Genomic DNA, 16,575 nt, shown 5'->3' on the forward strand with positions numbered 1-16,575 from the left:
CTGTTTGGCTAACTGTGCAGGAGACTCCAGCCTCTCTTTGTGCCTGACTTCCCTCCATGGACATAGTCAGCTGCCATCTTTAGATGCCTATTTAAATACAATGTGTGAAAGGGCATTGCTCAGATAGAATGCCCAAGAATTTAAAGAAACAAAGTGGGGAGAGGGGAGGAAGGAAGGGGAAGGAAGGACGGAGACAAAAAGAGAGAGAAAGAAAAAAGAGAGAGGGAGAAAGGAAGGAAGAGAAAGAAAGAAAGAAAGAAAGAAAGAAAGAAAGAAAGAAAGAAAGAAAGAAAGAAAGAAAGAAAGAAGAAAGAGAGAGGAAGGGAGGGAGGAAAGAAAGATAGAAAAACGAAAGAAAGAGAGGGAGGGAAGGAAGGAAGGAAGGAAGGAAGGAAGGAAGGAAGGAAGGAAGGAAGGAAGGAAAAGAAAGAAAGAAAGGAAGGAAGGAAGGAAGGAAGGAAGGAAGGAAGGAAGAAAGAAAGAAAGGAAAGAAAGAAAGAAAGAAAGAAAGAAAGAAAGAAAGAAAGAATATCCTATAGCCTGTGTTAAGAGTAAGCCTAGTTATTTGAGGAGGTAAGAACTTAAGTGGGATAATAAGCCTACTATAGAGTGCTACAGAATTTTTTAATGTTAAGAAAACAATAATATGTAGGTATGACAGAGGATCCCAGACTTAACAAACACAATGACATTTTTCAAGTCTATGAGGGTACAAAAGGCTACCTACAACCAGCAGAGATGAAGGTTACAGCTTTTAATTGGGCTCTTTTTCTGGGCTAGCTGCTTGCATCCTAGCACTTTTATAACACAATGGCAATGAACCGCAGCTCCCACTCAGCCGCTTGATCACCAGGGTGAAACACTGGTACTCGCCAGGACACTGCGTTGCTAGGATACTGTGTTGCTAGGAGACCGTGCTGCTAAACCCAGGATGTATGGTGGATTACATATATCATTTCCGACATACAATATTGTCGGCTCGTGGTGGGTTTATCAGGTTGTGGCATCAAGTTAAGGGCCAGTTATTTGACTCCACTCCCTTATACGAGGTATATCAGGAAGAGAGCAAAGGGTACCGAGATGGAGGTAGATAGATAGATCCTCCTTTGTGCTGATGAGCAGTGGTGTGGCAGCTCACACTTAATCACACTTATGTGAGGCAGGAGGATGGACTAAGTTGCTTTCAGACGGCTTTAAGGGGGAAAAAATAAGAAACTCCTTGAACTTAAATAAATCTGTGTTCTGAGGTATAGTTTTTCTACGGGGTTCTCTTTGTTCCGAGTTAAAATTTTTCTACGGAGCTGTCTTTGATCCTGTTTTCTGGCTTTCTCTCTTGTTACCCATCCTCCCCACCATTTTCTGTTCAAATCTGCAGAAGCAGGTTGCTCTCCTGTGACAGGGACAATGGTGGTGTATGTGACCAAGGGCTGGGAACAGGGAAGATAACTGCCATCCCTTCCTGATCCTGGCGTTCTGAGGTGGAAAATAAGCTGCCTCAAGGGACCACTTAGTGCCAGAGTCTCTAGATAAAAGCAACAGTTGGAAGTTGTGCACTGGAAAGGTTTATTTTATATTTATTTACTTATTTACTTGAGTTCGAATCACACACTGTTTGTGTGTGGGAGTCAGAGGACAACTCCAGGGAACTAGTATTGAACCCATGTTGTCAGGTTTGGTGGCAAAGTGCCCTTACCCGCCGAGCTATCTCACCAGCCCTAATAGAGTCACTGAGCTATCTCACCAGCCCTAATAGAGTATGTCATCAAAACATCATGAGTTTTTAAATACAAAACAATACCCTCGCCTCCTGAGATACATAAAATGGGGTACAAATTACATATACATATGCAAATGTACAACCCATATGCATAAGGAGATTTAGGGCATACATGGATGTACACTCCTTTACGGTGTCTAAAAGGCATAAATTTCAAGATATCCTAGCCCAACCTATTCCAAGATCTGTGGGTGCTCAAGTCCCTTCTATAAAATGGTATAGTATTTTCATAAAACCCTTGCATAACAGGCACATGCTCTATACAGACTTCTTCCAACTAATATTACATAAATGCTAGGTGAGTTTTATATTAGAAAATCATGATATGCAAAAACCCACAAACACTGTACCTATTCAGCACACACAGTTTGAAAGAGTATGGAACCCCACGATAAAAGTTGACCACAAGCAGTAATTGAAGGACAGAAAATAGTTGATACTTTCACCAGTCTCCCGAGACTAGTATCATGCCTTAGATAGGTGTATAAAAAATAAAAATAAAACGGAGAAACCCTGTCTCAAAAAATAAAAAAAACTAAAAAAAATATAAATAAAAAATTCAGGTTCAAACTAGTTGTGTGTGTTTTGCTTTAGAGACTTAGATAGTACCTTTTTTTTTTTTGAAGAAAATGGGCCACATACAGAATTGCCAGATCTTTTTTAAATCTGGAATCGGTTCAGAGGCTCTTTTCCTTGAATTATCACAGCTCCTTTAGCCTCCTGAGCTGCAGTTTTTAGGTACCCGAGTGGGAATCCATGTGCACAGCTCCCAGTTCCTGCCTCTGGCAGCTGAGATGTGCAGACAGACTGGCGTTCTTCTCTTCCCAGGACAGCAACACAGCCTTTCCACGCAGAGGCACCCGCACACCATCAAGCGGGCACTAGGGTCAGATGCTGTGCACAGTGAGCCCTCCTTGTACAGCTGGCTCGGTCTGGACGTAGAAAACACCCCTTCCCTCAGTAGAAGGCCTCCTTACACACTGCAGCTTTTCCTTGCATTCCTGGGAAATGACTGATTGGAACTCTAACATACACACATTCTCTCCACCGCCACCGTCTCGTTATCTACCCTGTGTAAACGGCTTACATACTTAATGCAAAATCTAATTTTATTTTAGCAATAGAATAACTAGTATCAAGTAAACGCTGTGAAAGTAATTGCCTACAGTATTATTTAAAAATAAAAGCAAGCACAGAATAATTAAATAAGCCCACCCTTGTATACCTGGAGAGGCCCCACATCTAAGTATTTTTGATTCCTAACTGAGCCTCTGTTTATATGGAATAAACAGGACAGATCCATATGTCTTGGGGTGGACATGGTCAACCATGTGTGTGAGAGTTAAAAGAAGAAAATTAGTTTATAACTTCCAGCTGTCATTGAAGACTCCAGCCCCCTGACAGTACTACAGCGTTCTCCAAGTGCCCTGGCTCTGACACACGGTGTTTGATCTCTGGCGCCCGTCTTGGTGTCAGAGCAGATTCTCAAGCTAAATTGTGCAGCTGCAGCTATGACTGCCATGGAGGCCTCTTCTATTGTTCCAAAAGTAAATTTGATTATTAGTTATTTCTGTCCAATGTACGTATTTATCAACTTGGTCACAAAACCTTCACAGGCACCAGCCATATGTCAAGGTTGCTCCTAGATAAAGGGAAATAGAAAAGGTGGCTGTCACACACAGGGTCTCTTCCTTGCACTAGGTCAGGGCATATGGCAACCCAAGCAGGCCTGAGATTGATACCTCCTTAAACTTACAATCTTGAAGGAAGTGTTTTATTTGCTTTCTGAGGAGGGTTAGCCCTCCAGACATATGGCAATTCTGAGGACGTGTCTAGTTGTCACAAAAGGACGTTGAGTGGCACAGAACACGAAAGGTGCTGTGCATTGGACAATGTGCAGGGTAGGCCCCACAGAAGGGCCACTCAGGTCAAAATGCTAATAGTAGTGAGGCATAAGGGGTATCCCCCAGAGTGAGGCTTACTAGGGTGCAGGGGAGGGTGATAGGGACCTGGGGGCAGTCAGTTCTCCTGGGAGGTCCCTAGCAAGTCAGTGCTCACTTATTTACACCACAGAAACAAAGACCCTTTGGAAGACCAGAACTTCCTTCATGTTGGATACAATGCCAAGCCCAATGGGTGTCCCTCAAAGACTGCCATCTTGGTGGCTTCCGAGACACAGGCTTCCTAATCTACCCTTACTTGTTCTGAGGCTTATGGGTCTGTGTGGGAGGTTAGGTATTTTAAAACCTATATTTTTGCGTGATAAGTGCCCCCAACACTAGGTGGAATGGTTGTGTTAGGAGCCCCAAGTGTCTTCACTGAGCTTGGAAGAGTGAGAGACATTCAAAGGGACTTTGGAAAAGGTGGTCACTCCATGGTTAGATGGCATACTTCTCTTACAAGTCTTTCCCTGCATGATTGTGTTTCTAACTGGCGGAGAGATGTTTCTGGATCCTGTTTCAGGAAATTCTGCTCTGAGTTGAGATGTGCCTTACAGACTCCTTCCCAGATTCTGCAGGCTTGTCTCTGCTGCGGTTTCTGTCCACCGTCAGATTGTCCTCTTTCACTGCCTTTGTTGGTGGTAGGGTTGAAGAGCCTTCAGAGAGTGAACTGGCTGTCTCATGTTGTGGTGTTTAGACGTCGTACGCTGTTCTTCAGGTGGTGGCCTCAACTAGCTTAAAATCGTGGAGAAAATTCACTGCCAATAAATTCAACGTGTTTTTGTTGCATGCTTTTCATGTAGAAAAACATGCTCTTAATGCAGGATAGGCTCCTATAAGCGTGGTGGGATGTTAGCAACCCACTGAGGCTGCACAGAAAAAAAAATATTCCCTTTGCTTTGGGAAGCCATCGGGTGAAAAAATGGCCATGATAAACCCAGGAAGATGGCATCAGTTGTGAACTTCTGGTAGGGAGCAGCTGGGTGTTCCTAATATGGTGCCTGAGACACTGTAGGATTTGTCTTGGAGATTGTGTATTGATTTAAGGTGGTCACAGTTCATGAGAAATTATCTCTCTCAGTTGAGACTACGTTATGATCTCTCAAAAGGAATAAAGCTGTGTGCTTGGAACTTTTTTTATTAATGTGTGTGTGAGTGCTTGCCTGCATGTCAGTATGTGCTCAATGTGTGTGCCTGGTGCCCACAGAGGCCACGAGAGGGCACTGGATCCCCTGAAACAAGAGTTAAATAAGGTGTGAGCCACTGTGTGGGTGCTGGGAATCCAGCTTCAATCCTCTGCAAGTGTAGCCAATGCTCTTAACCGCTGGGCCAAGAGTTTGCCCTATTTCTTTATACTTGTTAAAAAAATGTTTAGTGTTTCAGTGCCAGCAATAAGACAGTTCCTTGGCTTTCCCCCGGCTCTGTATACTAGCTGGGTACTGGCCCACAGGTGCATCAGTTACCTTGGTCACCACAATGCTTTTCCTTCTTTCTCCTTAGTCTGATGCCAACGCGAGTTACTTGAGAGCAGCTCGGGCGGGACACTTGGAAAAGGCCCTCGACTACATCAAAAATGGAGTGGACATCAACATCTGCAACCAGGTCAGCTGTGGTTATTCTTGTTGATTGGCATTTTCGTTAAAACTCTCTGATTCCCTAAAGCATTTGTGAAATGTTGGCAAGGGTCTTCTCCATCTGTCAGGAGCTCAGTTTCATCGATGGTAAATTTTGCCCGCCCAGTGTTGTCAGACTATCGGTCCCCGTCCACGGCATGCAGGGAGAGGCAGGGCTATAGTGATGAGTGGTTCCTATTACTTAGTAAACAATGGCCACCCTCCCTAGTCTTCACATTTTAATCCCGCTCCACATTCTCACCGATGGGGAACAGTTGTGGGGGGGTTACCTGAATACATGTGGCGGGCTGTGGACTGTTGAGCACTCATTCTCTGTTCCCTTTCCCTCACTTTTCATCAGAATGGGTTGAACGCACTCCATCTTGCTTCCAAAGAAGGCCATGTGGAAGTGGTCTCTGAGCTGCTACAGAGGGAAGCCAACGTCGATGCGGCCACAAAGGTCAGTATCATGGGCTCGGGGCTTTCGGTGTCACCTGCCTGGTTCTATAAAGGGTCAACCCTCAGTAAGAATAAAGGGATCGTTCTCATGGGCTGTTCATCAGCCCCGTTATCTGTGCATTCCAGAGGCATCGAGCATATACCTCTTGAGCTCATGAATCTTGCCTCTCCTTCACAGAAAGGAAACACAGCCTTACACATCGCATCTTTGGCTGGGCAAGCAGAGGTGGTCAAGGTCTTGGTTACGAATGGAGCGAACGTCAATGCACAATCTCAGGTAAGCCTGCAACTGTATTGCAAAGGACTTTGGCCCTTGTTTACCAATGAGACATCTAGACCAAGTATTTGCTTGAGTTGTACCTCAACTAAGTGCACAGCATTTGCAAGCGCATTTTTTGAAGTAATTATAAAGTTCATCAAACTTAGATGGATCTTTATTTAGAATTGGTGTTGTAAGAGGTGGAATTTTCAACTGTGGTCCATGATTGACAGATCCACCTATGAATAGCTGTGGCTGACAGTCACACACAAAATGTTCAGCAGATGTTTGAAATGGGGTCTTTTACACTGTTTTATGATGCTGTCTAGCCCACGTCCAACACTAACAGTCTCAGTGTTGCTAGTTTACAGGGAAATGAAGAAACATATAAGAAAGAAAAAAACTTTAGGATTTTCAGAGTACATAGTGCTTTATTAGTTGGACACTGTAAGAAACTGCTTAATCCCTCTATACTAATGAAGGCAGCATTATTGCTAACTGAAAAAATAAAAGAGTAGATAGATAGATAGATAGATAGATAGATAGATAGATAGATAGATAGATAGAGACAAATATAGATAGATGATAAAGACAGACAGATATAGATAGATAGATAGATAGATAGATAGATAGATAGATAGATAGATAGATCCCAGAAACTTTAAAAGTCTCCAATCTTTAAAATGTTCAGAATGTTTGTGCTGAATGTAAGGCCCACGCTCATTTCTGTAGACACTCATATGACGTCCTCAAAAGAGTACCCGCGGCTATAGCATCTTCACCTTAGTCTTTGTGTCTAAGAGAACCAGCTGCTTTAAAATCACGGGTACTCATAATTGAATCGTTGGCATGCATGCACAGCTTCCATCAGAGGCCGTGTAGCAAGCAAACATCTCATGAGACAGCAGCGCCCACCCAGGACTTCGCCTCCTTCGCCCTGTTCCTAGTTGCATCTGTCACTTGTCAGTGGTGCCACCAGGGTGAAGGGCATTGAACATATTGATCACAGATGAAACCTACAATTTGCACATAATCCAGGATTTAGTGAAGTTGGGAAAGGTGATATTAGGGGATTATGAGGCCTGTGGTTCTTACTGTGAGGATGGGATTTCCCAGCAGCTTGGGGATCAGAAACGTGGGAAGACTGAATTCCTGTTGGGTGTTTGATGTGAGAATAATCTGAAAATCAAACGATTAAGTGAAAAAGGTGAGATTTTGAGTTTGTGTTTCTTGCGAGGTTCATGCTATGTTAAATAGAAAGCAGTGAGGGAAACATAGGTACCACCATTTAATTGGAAAAGTTAGTTAAACTTGGTTACTTTTTATCCACAAAATCACATTTCATTTAGTCTTTTGGAATTAAACCCTGTGCATGCCAGGCAATTATTCCGCCAACGACCTCTGACCCCAGCCTTTCATTTAGTCTTTTTGCACTCTGAAAACTCTTCATGATTATTGTTACCTTCCATCAGACAATACATGTGAGCTTACTTTTACAAGTTTGTCTTTGACCTTTGAGAGAAAGTCTCAACACACTTTAAAAAAACAAATTTATTACACTTATTTATAATGTCTGTGTGCCTGTGTGTGTTTGCCCTCTGGTGGAGGTCAGAGGACAACGTTTTTCCTTCTGCCATGTGGGTCCTGAGGATCGAACTTGGAAGCCCTTGACTTTAGTCAGTGAGTCTTCACAAGGACCCCAAGCACAATTCTTTCTTATAGTTTTTTTTATAGTTACTCTGTGGTCTTTAATAGTTTCTTATAGTTACTCCGTGTTAAAATAGGCACGGTTTTGTTGTCTTTGGATATCTTTGTCTGATGAATCTCTTCTACGTGGGATGTCTGCAGAATTACAAGGATTTACAGCATCCCTATGAGATCAGCCCTAGCAACGATGAGTGTCAGGGAAGTAAACACACTTAGTTACTTAGTTCCCAGCTGCAGGGTCCCTTGGTCATTTGTTCTCCTTTCTTTTTTGTTCCCTGGGCTTGAACTTGTTGCATTGTGAGAGTTCACTTTGAATAGCATTGCTTTTCCAGAAAGCAATGATCTAAGATGAAAATTTAGCCAATACACTTTCAGGTGCTAACAAATCAACTACCAAAGACAACTGTCATGCTTTAAACGTTTTAGCTACATTTACTTCTGTGTGGGGAGGGGGAAATGTGTAAACTAGAGCACATAGGGAAGTCAGAGGACAACTTGCAAAGTCAGTTCTTCCCTCCCACCACGTGGGTCCCAGGGATCAGATCTTCAGGCTTGACAACAAACTCTCTTACCTCCTGCGCCTTCTCAACAGTCTGCATCAAATCAAAACAACTCTGAGATTCTATCTTACACCTCTAAGAATGGGGAGTACTACACAGCAGGAATTTTGCCGGCAAATGGATGGATCTAGAAAACATTATTTTGAGTGAGGAAACCCAGACCCAGAAAGACTATTATCATACGTGCTTACTCATAAGTGGTTTTTAAACATAAAGCAAAGAAAACCAGCCTACCAATCACAATCCCAGAGAACCTAGACAACAATGCAGACACTAAGAAAGACATACATAGATCTAATCTACATGAGTAGTAGAAAAAGACAAGATCTCCTGATTAAATTGGGAGCATGGGGACCATGGGAGAGGGTTAAAGGGGAGGAGAGAGGCAGGAAGGGGGGCAGAGAAAAATGTAGAGCTCAATAAAAATCAATAAAAAAGAGTCCACATTAAACTTTTAAACTGATTTCTTCCCCACCCCACCCCCCCCAAAAAATATTGCTATAATTTTGTCTGCTGAGAAAGAACTACTGGTGAGCAATGAGCTATAAGATGGTGGGAAATGTTTTTAATCCATTTCCATTTAGAACATCTCTTTCGGATATTACACACATGCCTGATTATGTCCGAGGGCAGCCATAGCTCTAAATCCGCTATGCTGTAAGTTTGAGAACTGTGCCTGAGATGAAGCCCGAATTTGGTTTAATTTGAATTTATACACGTTTCATCCTGTTGATGCCAATGGCTAGAATGCAACCGGTGAGTTCCCTCTCCTCGCAGCTGTGCTCAGGGATTCCCATCATGCAGTGCACTGCATGGTTCTTCCTCCTCCATCAGACAACCTGGCCCCGTTTGCCTCCTGACTACACCAGGCTGTAGCTAGAAAGGGCAGTGGGGTGCCCTTGCTGAAGTCTGAAGAGCCAGAAGAAGTTTGTGTGACAAGTCCCCATAGTAACTCTTGAGTGGGAACTTTACAAAGGCCAAAAGGCAACAATGCAGTAAAAGATTAAATTCAAGCTGATGCTGTAGCTTGGTGGGTAGAGCGTTTGCCTAGCATGCATGAAGCCCAGAGTTCAATCCCAGCACCACGTAAACTGCATGTGGTTCATGGTTTTCTGATCATGATTTGGGAAATGGAAGCAGAAGAGTCAGACGTTCAAGATCATCTCTGGCTACAGAGCAAGCGCAAGGCAGCCTGGGCTACATAAAACTGTCTTAAAAATAAATGTTTCTTTAAACGGAGATTTTATTCATGCACTAACATATCAAACATGGAGATGTTCACAATCAAGAAAGACAAGGCATGTGTGCAGTCTTTTACCTTTAGTCTCGGCACTTGGGAGGCTGGGGCAGAAGACCACAACAAGTTCTAGGTTGAGGAGGGAGAGAGGTAGGGTGGTGGGTATGGTCTCTAAGTGAAATTTCAGCTACAAACTGTTTCTTAAAATGTAAGAAATAGCTAAGAGGGGCCGGTGAGGTGATTCAGTGATAAAGGAACCTGATACTGAGGATGATAATCTCGGTTCAAACCCCAGGACCCTCACGGTGGAAGGAGAGAACTTGACTCTCGCAAGTTGTCCTCCGACCTTTATATACACACACATACATACACACACACAATAACAACAACAACAACAACATCTTTATCTCAATAAAAATGGCATAGCCTGGCCCTAGAATTCTGTTGCTATGCATTTGGGTACTATAATTAAGTCCAGGGTTTTTGCTTTAAGTGAGTTTTGGTCATTGCCTTGATCTCATGTCTTAACAATTATTTAACTCTCCTTTGAGTGACTTTGCATTCCTGTAACCTCATTGCATTCCTTACCATAGGAAAGAAACTAGACTGGGGAGCTGGCTCAGCAGGAAAGAGTCTGGATACTTGGCATGCACATAAAAGCTAGATGGGCATGACAGCTTACCTGGAATGCCAGCACCCAGGAGGGTGGCATCTAATCCCTAGAGCAAGCTGGTTAACTGAACTTGCCTAACTACACATGCCCCATCAGCTAACTGAACTGTAATTATGGAACTCAGTATAACAGTAAGACAGTGTTAACCACTGAAGGCAGTGAAGCTGCTTAGCACAATGCTTAGACAAGACTGCCTTCTTGTCTCTCTTCCATGTCTGCATCCAGAGGCATAGCTGACTATGACTATTTAGGCAGGGTCAGTCTCTGGCGTTATTTTGGCTATGAATATATTTTGAATAAGCAAGATTCTTTAAAGCTAGTGTTAACAAAGGCAAACTATCTTAAGTCAAACGTGTTCTTGTGTGCCCTTGAGAGTTTACCCCACATGCAGGTGCCCCCTGTGTTAGAGGAGCCAGAGTCTCACAGTCAGACATATAAGTGAATGAGCTAAGATGCCCTCTGACTTCCAACCTTTAATCTGACTTTCATAGACTGTAGTGTCCTAGAGGATTCAGCAGAAAAATTTTTAGGGTACAGCAGTTGGCTCCTATGAAGAATGCGTCGGGGGTTCCCATCAGTGAAAGAGATGTCCCTCTATCATGGAGCTTGTGTTTTGCTTTTTTGTTTCTTCTGTTCACTCTGCCAGGTTGGGTGTGATGGAGCATGCCTCCGTGCTCTCTGCAAAATGATTAGTCTGCAGATTTGCATGCATATAATAGCCCCTGTGTAAACCTTGAGAGCAGAAGGTATTGGTGATAGTAGATAAAATCAGACTTTAAATAGCACTGGCTGCATCTTAAGCAGCCCTTCCCCTGGGGACTCAGATCTATTGTTGCCATAGAGAAGAAAATGTAAATTGAGCTCCAATGTGTTCCCTTTTTTACCAGCTTTGTTTTGAAATTTTCCTAAGCTTTGAAATGAGTATGAAAATGGAGGAGAACCATCTCTCAAATCTGGCCATCCTGAGGCCAAGTGTCCTTTTACCAAAAAGTGCGTGCTATAGGCTACCCCTGGAGGGACACTGAGTTATGGGAGGTGCCTTGTGCCTCTGGGTTAGAGCCTAATGACAAGATCTTCAGTCAGTGTCTTCAAAAGATACTTGTAGATTCTTTATTAAATGATAATTTGCATATTAATTGGAGTTGTTTGAGTTAAAGGAGCAACAATGAACTTCAACAAAAGAAATTTCTAAGGAGTTTATTGGTTTTGGATTGGGGTCACTGAGCACAGGGGCTACAAAGGAATTGGAAAATTCTAGAAAATAGATAGAGTAGAGGGGAGGAGAACCTAGCCAGAACCAGAGTGAGAGAGCTCTTTGATGCCATCCCTTGAGGTTGGGGATAAGGACTTGGAGAATGTGTCTCAGGAGAAAAGACTAAAAGCCAAACGAAGGCAGCTTGTCCATGCATCTACGCCATCATCAGAAAGGGGCAGGCATGTCTGTCTTAGTGTCCAGCCCAAGACAAGTCCTTCCTGTCTAGCAGGGCAGAGCAATCCACCAAGACATTGTGGGGAGGGGGAGGCATGGAAGTGGGTACTATTGACCATGCTAAAGCAAACTAAAATGCATATCCCAAATGCTCACTTTCAAATCAAAATGTACATTGAGTAGGATAGTCTTCATTGCCATGATGTCACGAGTGAGAAAAGCAAAATTTTCTTGGGCTCAGGGTTGCTTGGGTATGATTTAAGGACCCTGAGACTAGGCAAAGCCTCATGGATGACAACATGTGACTGAGCCCAGCTATGCACCTCCAGGTGGCCGTAAAGCAAAGGAGATTAGAAAGAGCTAAAATTAAATATAACCATAAAGATCTGCTTCCTCCCACTAGACCCTGCCCCCACACTTCCCAGCAGCTCCCTAGAATGTCTTCTGATACAGATCTATAACAGATTCATTCATTGATTACATTAGAACTCTCACAATCCAATACTGCCCAAAGACCTCTGAATATTTAAATTGAAACCAAGTCTTCAACCGCAGTCCTTCAAGGGACATTTGGTATTGAAACTGAAACATTCTTGTGATGGAGGGAGGCGCGCGTGCGCGCGCGCACACACACACACGCAAACAAAAACAAAAAAGATATTTGATCAGCATGGATACCAGAAAGATCATAAGACCCTTCAGGGCTACACACTGTGTGATCTCATTTCTATGAAATGTCCAAAAGAAACAAAGTTAAAGAAGCAGATGTGTGGTTGCTAAGGTTACAGAACAAAGGCAGATGCTGAAAATTGGTAGCAAAGGTGCAGGGTGAGGAAGTGACATGGGTTAGTGGGGCTGCAGCTTGCAGTGGTTCTTGCCTGGCGAGGCTATTGTCCCAGTTCTGTGAGTACACACACCCCACTGCCCTGTCCATTTTATAAGGATGAGTTTGATGAAATGAAAATTAAGCGTCAATCAACAAGTACTTTTAGGAACCAAAGAGTCAACAGGAATATGACTTTTGGAAAAGACCAATGTCTCTTAGTGATAGAAAGGTAAGCCTTCTACAACAGATGGAGCCAGGAACAGTGGGATTACACATCCATGACCCCAACACTCAAGAGGTAGAGGATCAGTAGTTTAAGGCTAGCCTCAGCTCTGTAGTAGAGTCTAGGCCAACCTGGGGTACACGAGACCTTGCCTATAATAAAGGAAGTAGTTGTGATAGGAAGCAGTTATACTCAACCATCCTGTTTTGTATGCCTTCCTTTCTTAGACCTGCGTAATCACGTCTGTCATATATTTGAAGTAATCTGAGGTGAAAATAATTTCCTTCCCGAGCTGGAACTGTTTGAAATGCCTACTTTTATATGAAAATCATACATCTTTATTTGAAATAGTGATTGGTGTTTGGGAGATGTGACAGCCAAGCGATTATTTCTTCGTAGTAAAATATTTTATGCCCGGCAGTATCATGCATGGTTAACGATGAATGAGTATGTGTGTTTACCCTCAGTACATCAATTGTGTAGGTTTCCTTAAGACTACCAGCCGTGAATACTAACTCTACACTTGTGTGGTCAGCAGTCCTAGCTGTGGTTATGATCGTGAACTGCACTTAAATCATGATAGGCCACTGCACTCAGTTCTCTAATGACGATGAATGTTCCTAATAAAAGATTACTATGAAATCCTTTGTTTACATTTAAATCCTTTATTTAAATTTATTTAAATGGAAAGAAGTCATTTCGTGTGAGCACTGCTCAGAAAGTACGTGTTCAGTACCCACTTGGCATAGCAGCCCACGTGACTCTTGTTTCGTCTTTTGCAGAATGGATTCACACCGTTGTATATGGCGGCCCAGGAGAACCACCTGGAAGTTGTCAGGTTTCTTCTGGACAATGGTGCCAGCCAGAGCCTGGCCACAGAGGTGAGACACTCTCCGTTCTTCTTGAGTTTATGTGTTCAAAAGACTTTTTGTAAACCTAAAGTGAAGAATTTTCTCACTAGGATTTCAATGACTGTGGTGTGCTTAGCATGGTGACTCTTTAACAAGATGCTCTAGAAACTATTTTTAATCTCTGAGAATTCTCTCATTGCACAGATATTCTTATTCTACTCAAGTGCCTGGTCTACCCTATAATTAAGCTATCATTTTAATTTTTAACATATTTTAGTAATAATCATTTTTGCCTCTTAAAAATCTTGCCTCCAAGGCAACCATTGTTTTGAAATATCATTTCAGTGAATATTAACTGTAAATATGCTTTTCCCCCAAATTAGTGTTAGTCTAATTATAATGGTTGAACAATATATATATATATATGTATGTATGTATGTATATATTTCTAAAGTAAACTAATTAGGTTTAATCATACTTCCAAATAAAACTATTGTACACATTTAACTACCAAATAACAGTGGTGTTTGTGGGGGGGAATATCTCCTTCATTCCTGAATAGAAAAATTACTTACAAAATAAAAAGTGATTTAAGCCTTTGGTGCTCTCTTAAAAATGTAGGGTTTTGACCTGTCTGTGAGCAGTGTCACCCCTGCTCAAGCCTGTCACTCAAAGTCTGCTGCAAATAGCAGAGGACTGATGTTTGCAAGTTCTTCATTTTTAAATCAACAATGAATTCTAGTAGGTAGTCTGTCCAGCTCACGGCAGAGCCACCGCTCAGGTGTGGCTGTTCAACGGCACGGGAAGGAAGGGCAAAGAGGCTGACTCTATCCTCATCCAGATGTTGAAGTGATGCCGTCCTGAAAAAACAAAAAAAAAAAAAAAAAAAAAGAACAAAACAGCTCTAGGTAGGGAGGGCAGTTGAAGAATATGTTAAATTGCAGATTTTTAGATCTGCCAAATTTCTTTTTCTCTTCTCTCTTCTTCATGTTGCTAAGGATGGAACTCAGTGACCCAACTCCATGCCAAACACACACTCTACTGCTGAGCTCTGCCCAGGGTCACATGTCTTTCGCTGGTTGCTTTTTAATAAGCAGGGTGCCCTTGCGTCAAGGGCTTGGGGTTGCACTTGTAAACCTTGTTCTCATGTCTCTGCTCTGCGTATGGTATCTTTGGCAGCTGCGGCTCCCTTTTGTGTTCCATCACTCTGAAGCGTGAGGCTAAATTTGCCTATTGTCATCAGAAGCCATCATTAACCCCTTCATGTGCATCACACCTGCCCCATGACAGTGATGCTGTGGCCGGTGACCCACCATTGATCCAGATCAATGGATCCTTAATTGGCTTAGGCTAGGAGCAGGTGCTTATTGGTTCTAATCAGATTATCTGCTATACATTTTCCAGTGCTAAGTACTTCTGAGGCGTGGGGTCCGCAGTTTACAGTGGGTACCAGTGAAGATGGAGCTGTTTATTATAACTCCGAACAGACCCAGGCTATCAATTCTACTCTTACCCTGCTGCCTCAAGATCTTTCAGTGAGGCCGGGCGATGGTGGCGCATGCCTTTAATCCCAGCACTCGGGAGGCAGAGGCAGGCGGATCTCTGTGAGTTCGAGACCAGCCTGGTCTACAGAGCTAGTTCCAGGACAGGCTCCAAAGCCACAGAGAAACCCTGTCTCGAAAAACCAAAAAAAAAAAAAAAAAAAAAAAGATCTTTCAGTGAGGTGCAAAGCTGATTCTCCACACAGCTTTCATTGTCCTTCTCATCTTCAGAAAATGCACGGTGGCCCTAGACAGAGAACTCGGTGGCAGAGTGTTTGCTTGGCACGCACTGGGCCTCAAGTTTAATTCACCTGTACCATTTCAATCACAAAATATAACAAAATGAAAATACTCTCAATTTTCTCTAGAAATAATATTGTTTCATTCATCATACCTTTTTATAGATGAGTGCACTTGGATGTTTATCTTTATGACAATGAATCTTGCATTGTCACTCTTGTATATAAGATGTAATCTTTATGAACTATATTAGGTTATATTCTATACTCCATGTGCATAAAGATGAAGCTGTGCTTCCATCTTGCTGACATCTTGCTTCTGTTCTGCTGCTGTCTCACTAAAAATGACAGGAGTGTCCTTTCTTTCTTATTTTCTAGGATAACAAAGTTGAGAGAAACAGCTAGCTGGATCCCGTAGAAGGGAGCAGAGATGAGATTTGAACATGGAGAGAGGAGAGAGATCATCTCAGGAAGGGAGATGTCATAGTAGGAATTCCCACACATTCCCACAGACAGCAGGAAAACTGGTGGACGGGACCCATACAGGAACAAACAGGGCAGAACTTAGAGGCTTCGTCCCATATTTTGCACAACCTTGAATATAAATGTGGTGATCTGTATTCAGGCTGGCAACGAGAGAGGCATTTATCAATCTTCCTGGAAAGGAGTGAATGATGAAAGCAACATCTTTGCAAAACCAAACAAGCCATTAGCATTCAAGTGCAGCATTTCCTCCTCGGCCTCGCTGATGCTTTATTGAACTATTTGTACCAGAGGAGGACAGAAGTAATCATGACCACAGTAAAAAAAATGATGAGAAACTTGCCTGTCTGCTCACTAGTAAAAATAATTTTTAATGTTCCTTTGGGTATATAGAAAGGAAACCATGATAGAAGTGCCGTGTGCTCCAGCCTTGGGGTATTTTGTCTCATATTACTCATTCTCTAAGCAGCAGCTACACCAGACATGATTTAGTGAAGCTCTGTGGAGTCTATAGCTGCCTCCTCTTTGTCCATCCCAGGGAACAATGAAGGGCAGACACACAGCGTAGAATGTATGCATACACCCGGGTGCATCCTGAAATTCCATGTCACTGAACTCCTGCAAGCAGAGGCCCCCTCAGCTCCGCAGTGGGGACCCCTGGGAAGTGTTGGGCAAAGGGTCAGAGTGTCACACCCAGGATGAAGGCTCACGTGGCATAGCATGGTGATCATTGTTAGTCGTAGCACGTTGTATGGAGC

General features: G+C 42.9%; 1 protein-coding gene across 10 annotated transcripts in view; it reads left to right on the forward strand.

Moving 5' to 3' along the window:
• Ank3 (ankyrin 3) overlaps positions 1-16,575 on the forward strand; it is a 445,234-nt gene that overhangs the window by 232,246 nt on the left and 196,413 nt on the right. For all 10 annotated transcript variants that reach the window (XM_057751281.1, XM_057751283.1, XM_057751286.1 and 7 more), the window contains exons 2-5: positions 5,218-5,319; positions 5,692-5,790; positions 5,968-6,066; positions 13,486-13,584. In XM_057751281.1, the coding sequence (XP_057607264.1) occupies positions 5,218-5,319; positions 5,692-5,790; positions 5,968-6,066; positions 13,486-13,584 (399 nt within the window). The remainder of the gene's footprint in view (positions 1-5,217; positions 5,320-5,691; positions 5,791-5,967; positions 6,067-13,485; positions 13,585-16,575) is intronic.

Source organism: Chionomys nivalis, chromosome 19 (assembly GCF_950005125.1).
Source record: "Chionomys nivalis chromosome 19, mChiNiv1.1, whole genome shotgun sequence".
Taxonomy (NCBI): domain Eukaryota; kingdom Metazoa; phylum Chordata; class Mammalia; order Rodentia; family Cricetidae; genus Chionomys; species Chionomys nivalis.